At 42.6% G+C, this 11,388-nt stretch overlaps 1 protein-coding gene across 3 annotated transcripts in view; it reads right to left on the reverse strand.

The window, feature by feature from the left end:
* Positions 1-1,696: 1,696 nt before the first annotated feature.
* n4bp3 (NEDD4 binding protein 3) overlaps positions 1,697-11,388 on the reverse strand; it is a 20,726-nt gene continuing 11,034 nt past the window's right edge. For 2 of the 3 annotated variants that reach the window (XM_008327430.3, XM_008327431.3), the window contains exons 2-10: positions 5,622-5,899; positions 5,370-5,529; positions 4,832-5,044; positions 4,581-4,708; positions 4,275-4,470; positions 4,105-4,197; positions 3,774-4,025; positions 3,395-3,653; positions 1,697-2,414 (exon numbers count right to left, since the gene is read on the reverse strand). In XM_008327430.3, the coding sequence (XP_008325652.1) occupies positions 2,017-2,414; positions 3,395-3,653; positions 3,774-4,025; positions 4,105-4,197; positions 4,275-4,470; positions 4,581-4,708; positions 4,832-5,044; positions 5,370-5,529; positions 5,622-5,866 (1,944 nt within the window). In that variant the 5' untranslated portion in view covers positions 5,867-5,899 and the 3' untranslated portion in view covers positions 1,697-2,016. Of the gene's footprint in view, positions 2,415-3,394; positions 3,654-3,773; positions 4,026-4,104; positions 4,198-4,274; positions 4,471-4,580; positions 4,709-4,831; positions 5,045-5,369; positions 5,530-5,621; positions 5,900-6,041; positions 7,769-11,388 lie in introns of those variants that run through there. The other variant, XM_008327432.3, reaches the window with a different exon arrangement.

Here is an 11,388-nt window from a genome sequence, read left to right on the forward strand (position 1 = left end):
TAGGCAAGAATGTGTGTCTTTTTTCTTTTTTTTTTATCATCCCACTTCACTCACTCATCCGTCCTAGCCTGAACTGTGCGGTTATATTAAGCTCCAGTTTATGTAATGTTTTAAAATGTCAAGGTAGAGGCTCTGTGAGTCAGCTGCAGCTCAACACAACCACAGTTGGACAGTTATTCAAATTGTTCATATTTTCTCATGTCTATCCTCTCATTTACAATGTTAACATTCCACAACTGTACTTTGTGTCTTGGCTGTATATATCTGTTAGTTTTCTTTGTTGTTTTTGTGCTAAGTTACTGGGTTGTTTTTTTTTTTTTTCAGTTATTTGACTGATTTATTCTGGGTTTTTTTTAAAACAGAATTAATCCAAGATTTCCATCCAAGCTGAACTTCTGCTCCCGCTTGTGCTGCAGTAGATGGTATGTGAGGGTTGACTGGAGGGAGCAGGGAGGGTCTTGGGGTGAGGCTGAGATAAGAATCCAAGTCTAAACCTCTAAAAGCCTCATCAGTTCCCAAAGCCTTTGCTGGTCTGTTGTTCTCGCTGTCATAAAGCTTCTGTCACTGGGTTTTTATTGCCACGCTGCACAGAGATTTTAAAGCCCTTCAGATAGGACAGGCGTCAGAGAGGCTGAAGGCTGTCAGTTAGTGGAGTCAGTGATTTCTCTCCACACAGATTCAAAGACTCCTTTAAATGTTCTGCAGCTGGGATTGAAACTGAAAATGACACTTGGCGAAGCTCTATCTGAAGTGATGGTGTCCAAAACCCCACCCTCCCCTATAAAATGTATATATATTTTTTGAATTTCTAATGTAAAATAATAATAGACAGAAAAACAGAGGCTTCACCTACTACATGCATTTATTGTTTTGTTTTTTTTTTGTTTGGTTTTAAAATCAAATGGCACCAATAAGCAGAGCAGGTTCATTCTTTAACTTCATGTGCGGATCGATCAAAATATACAGAATTATCTTTTAAGACAGCCAATAAAAGAACAATGTACTAAACATAAGTATCTTTTAAGACAGCCACGCAATAAAAGAACAATGTACTAAACACAATATGTTCCTTTTGACGGGAAACTGAAAGCAGTTCGTCCTACATTCACACCGTGTCCTGGCAAATATTTATCATCAGTACCATGACATCAGAAAGATGTAATCCTCCACATAAAAGCCAGAGATGCAGCTCAGGTGCAGGAGAATATGGTCGGCACGTACGAGAGCTCAGACGTTCCTGAGCCACAGTAGATCCCTTAAAATCCTGTGCAGAGAAAAAACCTACAGCAGTCCAGACCCGAATAAACACAGAACAGTCACAGTCAAATATCTACCTCTCTATTTACAAGACCACGATCAGGCCACAGTCTTAAAAGCAGCACAGTTGCGTTGCTTGTCTGTGTTTCATTCCAAAAGATAACAACTCTGCACCCGAGGGCAGATCAGACACACAGAGTGTTCGTGTGTGTGTGTGTTAGGCAGATCAGACACAAAGAGGGTTCGTGTGTGTGTGTGTGTTTGTGTGCGAGCTTATACAGTAGGTCCAGTCTTTTTTTTAAGATAAAAAAGGCCTTGAAAAAAAACGGGTGCATTGGCAGGATCCTTGAAAAGTCTGAGGAAGAGAAGAAGAAAACAAATCTAAAACAAATCCGATTTAGTGCCTTAAAAAATCCTCCTCCATCTGATGTTGATTTTCCACAAAATGCAATAAAACTTAAATCTGTAAATTGGCACCGGTGCGAAACACTACACAAAGTTAGGCTGAGGCAAAAATAAAGGTCATAGATATGATTCCATGTTCTTCAGGTGGTGGGGGTCTACTCTGGGGCCACAATAGAGAACACAATGCAGCTATGTTTCACAGCGCCCTCTGTGGGGGAGTCAGAATAGGTACTGTATTGTTGTTGATCCTGCCTGTCTAACTTAGTAAGTCCTTTACCCCAGTAAGACATTGATTTCTTCTTCTTCTCTTCACACACATGCTCTTCCATCACATCAGGAACAAACTGGACACATTCAAATTTCAGATGATTCGATCCTCTCTATCCATGGCAAATCTGACGAAAGTCTGTCCTCGGGTTTTTCTCTCACTCTGTGACTTCTCAACTCTGGCACTTCCCTTTCCAGTGTCCCGTTTCTGCTCCCTGCTCCTCCTCCTCCTCCTCCTCCATCTGATGTTGCTCCTTGCTCTCTGCCTGCCCTCAGCTGCTGCAGTTCCTTCTCTAGGAGTTCATTGCGACGGTACATGTCTACATAGCTGGCCTGCAGCTCCTTCTGGTAGCGGATGACCTTGTCTTTCTCCGTCTGCCATGTCAGCCTCTCCTCCTCGAAAGCCATGGCTTGGGCCTCGCTCTGGCGTCTCTCCAGCAGGAGCTCTGCACGCAAACGCTCCTCCGTGGGCCCCCCACAGCCTCCTGCAACACAAGAGGTTCACAAGGCTTCAACTACTGTACGCTGCAACAGTCCCATATGGGAAATATAATGAAAGGCTTTGGCTGATTTTAAAAGACATGCTTACATATATATATATACACACATATATGACCTTGTCTTGACCTGGTTACTCAAATAACCTGAAGTGTGTGATTGCAGCCAGACATAGTCTCGCTGTGTTGATAAGGAACCCAGTCAAAACCGACATCTGTGGCACATAAATCCTGGGCAAGATTCTTGGCACTGACCTCTGCCAGCTTTAAATTGGCCTAAGAATAAGACTGTTTTCAAACAAGTCTCAAAGAGGGGAAGTCAAACGGTGTTAAGATAAGCTAATTCTCTATGTATAATCTCATCTGTCATAATCATCATTTATTTCATTCATTTGTACTAAAGAATTTCTTTTTGGTCTTCTGCACCAGGTCACAATCTACTTATTTGCCTTGTTCATGGACTGACACACAGTTCCTAAAATGTTCTTTTGGTTTTTGGATATCAGACAGAGCTAAATCAGGGCAGTGTGGAACAATTTCCAATCACTAAAGAGAACTGGAACTATCTTTGAAACGTGTGCCAGTTCATGCAACTTTTCTCTCTGTATTTTGGGAAAAAATTATTTAAAAAATCAATCCTTCTACAGCCCAGAAAACCCATTCAGTGTGAATGCTTTAAAATGGGCTTCTCAACCATGTATAATAAGTGATACAACTTTACAATCATTAAACAACCAATTTAACACATGTTGTTATTATTATTATCATCATCAGGAAAGTCGACATACCTGTTGCCCCACAGGGAATTTAAAAAAAACAATTTACATCCCAGAAAACCCATTCACTGTGAATGCTTTGAAATGGGCTTCTCAACCATGTATAATAAGTGATACAACTTTACAATCATTAAACAACCAATTTAACACATGTTGTTATTATTATTATCATCATCAGGAAAGTCGACATACCTGTTGCCCCACAGGGCGTAACGTCTTCGGCTCCTTTTCCATCTTCCTGTCCACTCTGAGAGGACGACCTGTGACGCTGCGTCCCCTGCAGGATCTGCTTCAGTGCTTCAATCTGTGTCTCTCTGCTGCTCACCTCCACTCGAGTCTCCCTGAGCTGCGTCTTCAGCTGAAAGATCTCACTGAGCTTCTGCGTCACCTCAGTCTGGGAGTCTCTCAGCTGCTGTTTCAGCAAAGAGATCTCCCCCGACTTTTGGCAAACCTGAGAGACAGGTACAGTAGATCGATGTGAACATTAGCACAGAAGCAGAAGGAGAATATTCTTATAGGTTTTAACAAGGACAGCCTTCACTCATCCTGTCCCTTCTCTGTGAGACCTCACCTCCCACTGTGTCTCCTCCAGGGTCGGGCTGGTTCTTTTGACTACAGCTTCAGGTTCTTGGCTCCTCTGCTTTTTCAGATTGTCCAGCTCCTCGTGCAGTCGATTCTTCTCCTGCTGGGCTTTGAACAACTGCAACTGCATGCTGCGATGGGATCGCTGGGCATGCTGGGAAACCTGGCGCAGCTTGGCAGCATAAAGGCACTTGAGCTCCTCCACCTCCTTCTCCCACAGCCGCTGTTTCCCTTCAAACACCTGCATCAGGTTATCAGATGGGAGTCAGATCTCAGAAGTGAATGATTAAAAGATTGATGTCGTTCATACTGAGATTCACCTGAACGATGGCGCCCTCGCTCTCGTCCAGGTTTCTTTTCATCTGTTTCAGCTCATGTTCCTTCTCCACCAGACGCTCCTCCAAATCACGAACCTGGCAGGGAAACAGATTCACTGCTTAGCCGTGTGTAGCCATTCCGACCTGCTCTGACCTACACCACACACACTCACCACTTCCTCCACGGACAAGGAGAGAGTCCATTCATAAGGAGGTGGAGCCTCCCCTCCATATGGAGCCAGACGGTTCAGGGACGCCATGCTCCGACACGCCACCTCCCCAATGGCCACACCCTCTGACCCTACAACCTTCAGGCACGGTGAGCTGCGGTCTACGGATCCTATGGTGTTGATGTGGCCCATAGATGCACTGAAGTGAAACAAGAAGAAGAAATCACACCTATTAAAATCACCCCCACCCACACAGCCATTATGTATAAACGATAAGTCCAACATAAACGCATGAATTCCGCAGCCCACCTGATGTGAGCCAGGTGTGGGCGGAAGTGTGAGCGGTACGGCGGCAGGCTGCTCATGGAGTTGTGACCGGAGTCTGACAGGTTGTCGTCTTCCTGGCTCGTCCCACGCACAGAGGACAGAGCCTGCAGCTACATCAGACGGTTAATCAACACTTCAGCATTAAATTAAATGAGTTTAGAAAAGATTCATTCATAATTCAGTGAAAGGCTGTCTACGGTAGAGAGCTACAGACGAGAATTATTATTTGAGACCTTATTAGCGTTTGTTGTCTGTCCTCCAGGACGAGAGGGCGAGGAGGAAGAAGAAGACGTGGAAACAGCTTTGGGAACGTGAGCAAACGCTCTGTGCAGCCCGTTGGAAAAGCCGTGCTCCACGTCCTCTGACTTGTATGATGGATAGAGGTTCTGCATAGAACTGAAGTTTTTTGGCGGGACCGGCTTGAAGGCTGAGGATCTGAATCGAACCTGGACACAGAGTGAGTAAAAAGTCATGGAAAATGGACACATGTACAGCCAAGGAGAGAGAGCGCTGTAACATTATTCCACTGCAGATCACGACTACAATATGACATACACAGAAACACACACATAACTACATCGCAGCTTCTCAGTCTGCGCAGATGGAGGTTCATTTATGCAGGAAACACACATTCATGGTGTTACACTTCATTGAAGCATATTTAGCATTTTAGAATTTAAAGGTGAGTTCTTTTCATTGAAGCATTTTAGAATTTAAAGGTGAGTTCTTTGTAAAAGTCGTTGAGGTTGTTGAAACGTCTTTATACGTCACCTTTTCATATTTGCTTCCACTTGGCAGAGAGTTCTTTGTCAGATCTATTTCAGTGCCATCCTTGTGGTAGACCTTGGCATAGATGTTGTCCACATCACGTCCACTGGCGGATGTGATGTCCTTTCTGCCGTCACCGCCCGGGTGTGATTTAGGCTCTTTTCTATTAGGGAGCAGAGGAGGTCACATGAGGTCAAGTCCTCTCTCTCTGGGTGAGACGTTCTGATAAAATTATCCGGGCCATTTCAACTGTACCTGGTGATGTTGAGGTAGTTCAGCAGCTCTCTCTGCGTGAAGCCTTTCCTCAGGCCGTTGGTCTGCTTCGGTCTCACTTGAGGGACCGCACGGTTGCCTTTGGATGGAGACACATCTGGTCGCTCCACCAGACTGCCCACGCTTCCCATGCCACAACGAGAGGAGAGGGACGGGGCCGTGAAGGGGTTACGGAAGTTTTTGTTGGGCCCACGGGTCAGAGGAAGAGTTTGGACTGACGTTGCCATTGGTTACAGGCCTCTTTAGGGAGGTGAGGTGATCTGTTCAAAAAGAGTAGAATTTAATTGAAATAAAGTCTGTCGACACAGAAGAGTGTAGCTACGTCCCCACATAACACCACCGCTGTGAAGCCCCGAGCACCGAAGCAACAACAAAGCTCACTGCTGTTTTGCAAATTCCTACACGAAGAGCACAGAGAGCAAGTCATGGAGAAACCCTTCTTGTTCTTGTCCTTTTGCTCTGAATGGTTGAAGCTGACAAATACAGTATCATCACTCCTTGTAGAGACAGCTGTCCAAGCACAGCTACAAAAACCCCCATCACAGCCTGACAAAACAAACACACAAACAAACAAACCTCAGAAATAGAAATTCACTTGCCATCAACCATTGCCTGGGAAATTGTTTATTTCACAGAATATGCTAATCCTTAAAAATCCCATTTCAACTCTTCCTAATAAAAAAAAAATTAAGCCACATAAAACTAGTTCTTTTCCCCAATGTAGCCCATTATTAGCCGCAGTAGAAAGTCGTTACATAACCCTGATTCCAGCTTGGTTACAGAGAACTGTTTGGAAAAAACAACAACAGAGAATTTCATTACGTGTTGTGGTGGCAGCTCAATTAGTCTGCATTTCCTGTTCCTCTTGATAATCATGCGTATGTAATGTTCTAATCACACAGTACATTCTGACAAGATCTGTGGCAGCAGTGTGTCACAGCGTGTTCCAGGTCGGACCCAGCAGGCGACTGGGCCTGCAGAGCGGCAATACACTTCAGTGATTAACATGTTTCTATCCACTTTGACAAGGTAGACACAACAGAAGTTTTCAAAATTGTATTTTTTAAAAATTATTTTTACGTCATGAATCACTGGTTTGATTCTCTGGCTAACTTATGATCTTTTTATGCCTGTTCATTGTTTACTTCAGATATTCTGGTCGAGCTCGACTGTTTACTCTAAATTGAATTTTGAGTGTGAGTGAACAGTGTTTGCTCTCTTTTCATGAGGCTTTGTGAAGGACTGGCGTGGGCCACGCACTTGACCCATGTTAGCTTGGATTAGCTCTTGCCCACTTAACGTGACGTTACCCCGAAAAACTTTTAGCGCTAGTAGAAGATGAATGTATTAACTTTATTAGTAGTATTAGTAATAAGCCTTTGTCAGCCACGTTTCCGCTTCCTTATAGACAACCTCATTAAGGATCAGTATTGATTTCACCCCTCTGACCCTCTCTCTCTCTCTCTCTCCATGCGTAAACACCCTCAGTGGCCATAAAACATTCTGAAGATCATAAAACACACAAACCCAATCTTTCAGACCATAAATGGGACCACAGGGAGGCAAATGTCCCCTTTGTGTTCAGCCAGCTGAACAGTCTGTCTTTTTCTTGCACCCAAGAAAAAGACAGACTGTTTTATGCCAATACATTTTGGACACATACCACCAATCAAATAATAACTTCATAAAGAAACCTGATCAAATGTCAGATAAGCCAAGTCGGACAACAGAGGCATTGCATTTGTTTTTAGGAATATTTTTAGCAGTAATGCACTTCCCTGCTGAGAACATTAAGAGGTTTCAGACGTCCGATATATGAGACACAGCGCTATCAAAAACCACTTTACTTCACTGGTTTGCCGTAACAAGAATGAGCCCACAAGATCAGCAGTAACTGTGTCATAAAGGATTTTATGTCTCGGAGAAGCCTGGAAGAATGCTGTTTGTTTGAATGACCTTGGGTCTCGTATCGAGAGGAGTTTCCAAACAGTTTCCTGTTTGTACAAGCATTACTGTTCAAACAAGGAACAACTTAAAAGAAAAGTCAAGCAAACAAAGTCACCCTGGTTGGAAAGGTTGGCTGTTACAAGCTGGTGCCGGAAATTTAAGTTATAAAGAAATGAATGACGTGCCAAGCTGTAAGGCAACAAAAAACAAATCACTGAAAATGCTATTTTGACATCAATTTAAAATCAATACTCAAATCAATACTCAATACTCAATAACTCAGATTGAATTAAAAAACTCAGGAATTAAAAAATACACATCTGCAAAGTCTTGCTAAAGGAAAATAGGCAAATAGGTGGCTCACAGGCCTGATGGTGGACTTCGGGCCACCATTTGAGAGCCATGATAGTCTTTATAGTCTTTATAGTCTTTATTTCCCATATTTATACATATAATAAAATAAGAAGCCGTTTCTATTTTGACATCAATTTAAAATCAATACTCAATAACTCAGATTGAATTAAAAAACTCAGGAATTAAAAAATACACATCTGCAAAGTCTTGCTAAAGGAAAATAGGCAAATAGGTGGCTCACAGGCCTGATGGTGTACACATCTGTAAAAACTTGCTAAAGGAAAATAGGTGGCTCACAGGCCTGATGGTGGACTTCAGGCCACCATTTGAGAGCCATGATATAGTCTTTATTTCCCATATTTATACAAATATAAAAAAGTATAAAAATACCAAAATGCTAGATATTTTTGAAGGGAATTATGGAGAATGCTTGGCAGGTTTGTCTGTTCCTAAAGGAATTGAACCCGCGGCTCATCAGGGAGGTCGTCCTCCTGTTCAGCAGTTGGCCAAAACTGATGTACAATATTAAGCGACATTAAAGCAACTCCTCTCCGTCAAAAAACTCCCTCTGTGACACCGTCTTCTCCTCTCGCTTCCAACACAATCCACGTTTATCAAGTGCCGTGCACCACTGGCTCCTGCAGTTACAGCAATTATGTAAATGCTTCAAATCGGGCAAAGAGAGGTGCGCAAACGTGGCTCCAGCCCACTTCACTCAGGGCTCTGAGCCAGGATCAAAGGAGAACAAGCTGCTCATGTTTATATTCATGAGGTACTACCCCCCCACCCCATGTAAAAGTTTCCACTAAAGTGTCTGGGCTTCTAACAAGCCAATATAATACAGGGGAGAAAAGGAACCTACGGCTGAGTGATGATGCTCATCACCAAATATAATGTGACGCCTTCTAAGTAAGTGTATCCTCCGGGTTCAGGATGTCTAACTCACTCCACTTTTCCAGACACTTAGAGTTAGACATAATAGATGTTAGGATGTTTTTGTGAATGGTACCGATGCCGTTGAAATGTTCCAGACCTGATAGCGGAAAGTTTTGATGTGTAGTTTAGAGTATTATTTGCTCTATTTCAAAAACACATGTAAGAGGTCAATGGTTTGACAGGAACTGGAGGGGCGGGTTGTGGGTTTACGGCTGGATGAGGCAACCAATTCGATTGGGTCGGTGGGGATTAAAATCCATTTAGGCCGTAACCACAAATCTCACAGGATTGAGGCAACGTTGCATCCAGTTGTTTTCTATAATTGCCTGGGAGTTTATGGGCCCGAGGAAAGACACAGTCAGATTTACAACCCTATTCCGATTAGGCTGGAGGCCCTGAAAGGTAACAAACCTCCTTAAATCTCACACACACACACACACACACCATCAGATGCATCAAAGCCACACGTCCTCCAGGCCTTGAACATCTACGATCTACTTGAAAGGTGTCCTGTTTTTGATTTAATCTTATTTCAAAGCAACAACGAGCCTTTGCTTTTTTTCTTTTTTTAAAGCTGCCAATTTTGATCAAACCAAAAACTTAAGAAGCCTGATCATACAGTAGTGTATAAAAGTACTGCACACCTGCACTACACTTTATTTAGTGGGAATATATGAGAAAAAAACATTTGTGACACCAGAGGAAACCTAGTAACTTTAGAATTTATTTTTCTCAATAAATTTGTCAATTTGCAAATAACCTTTTAATGGTATAGATAAAATAATGTTATTGGGCTTGCATATATATATATATATATATATATATACTGTATATGTGTGTTATGTGTGTGTATCTTTAATAACAAAATGCTCTTTATTACAGTGACTAAATGACTGGGAGCGTCATTCTTCAGAACCTGCTTGGCCCAAAGATTAGAGGTAAGAGAAATATTTTGTCCTAACAAGTTTGAGGAGAAGAATGAATGCTTTGATACGTATTTTGTGTTAAGTGACGTGGAACGTCATGAAAATATAAGATGACAGATATGGACCGGACTCTCTCCCTTCCTCCTTCTCTCTCTCTCTCTCTCACACACCCTGACAGCTGCTGGTTTTCTTTAAATGTGAGTCTTCTGATGAACACTTAACTCATCTAGAAAAGCGTACAACCTGCACTTTACACACACACACACACAAAGAAAACAAAACAAAGTCTTCGTGCAGAAGGTTTCTCTCTCCCCTTAAATATTGTAATCACGGCTGCTGTGGGCAAAACAGAGTGATGAATGAAGAGGCTGAGCGTGAAAAGAGGACTCTTCAAACTCTTGGGAGGTCATCCCTGGGAATCAGGGGCTGGTGAAAAGAATAGGGACAGCAAATTCCATAGATGCTTCACAGAACACAAGCTGAGGCTCGTCAGCTTCTGATGCCGAAACTCTTCACGGACGCTAACTCACACTAGCGTGTCACTCAACGCTGCCCTGCTAAAAAGATAAATGAATGTGTCAGCCCCTGGGCCGCATGCCCTCTTTCCAACACGTCTGTGATCCTAGATGTTGACATCTACACACTGCAAACACACACACACACACACAGTGTTACCTTCAGGTAAACCTGGCACTAGACCAATGGAATCCATTCTACAAAGACCTAGCGTTTTGTTCTCCACAATAAAAACCTAATCAAAGACCGTTTTGTTCTCCACAATAAAAACCTAATTTTCTGTCAAGAGCTAAAAGCAAAACCGTGAATACGTTTCAATACACTCTAATTGTACTCTTTCTTTGCGTAATAATATCGTGTTTGTGAGTCCAGTGTTGTACTGTATGACTGTGGGAAAATACTAACATTGGCTGCTTAACAGCAAAAGGTCAGTAGTTAAAATCTGTGTTTTGTCTCGGGGCATGTTTTCTTCTGTTTGGAGTTTGCCTGCTCTTCTCTGATGTGTCTCTGGTTTCTCTTCCACGGACAGATTAGATATGTATTTATTTATTTTAAAAGCTACTGACAGGTCAGGATTGTTAAACATGTCAGTTTGGTTTCCCTCTAAGAAAAACAACCGATCACGCCGTCTTATCGTGTCCTTTATCTCAGCCTTTGGCTGGTGCTATCAGTTACCTCCGAGTATAGATATCACTATATCCAACCCTGGTCTCGTTCACACTATCGTGTAACAGAAGTCAATCAGGGCATGTACACATTTCAGTTTCTCTGTCATATATATACACATAAAAAATATATATGTATATGTATAGTATATATCGAAGCAAGGCCTGGTTGTATTTTCTTTTTTTAAATGAGGGTAAAAAGGTTATTCCTCTGTTGTCTGTCGCAGCAGGGTGAGTTGACGAGACAACATCATATACTGTGTGTAGAAGCAGAGCAGACGTCTCTACTCTGACTGACTTTGACAGGCTGGCACACGATGAGTGAGTGTGAGATGTTAGAGGGTTTCTGACGGGCAGATAAGTGTTCTGCTGTTTGGACATAGTCATGGGCAGAGTTCACTTCTC

The sequence above is a fragment of the Cynoglossus semilaevis genome, chromosome 15, assembly GCF_000523025.1.
Source record: "Cynoglossus semilaevis isolate Cse_v1.0 chromosome 15, Cse_v1.0, whole genome shotgun sequence".
Taxonomy (NCBI): domain Eukaryota; kingdom Metazoa; phylum Chordata; class Actinopteri; order Pleuronectiformes; family Cynoglossidae; genus Cynoglossus; species Cynoglossus semilaevis.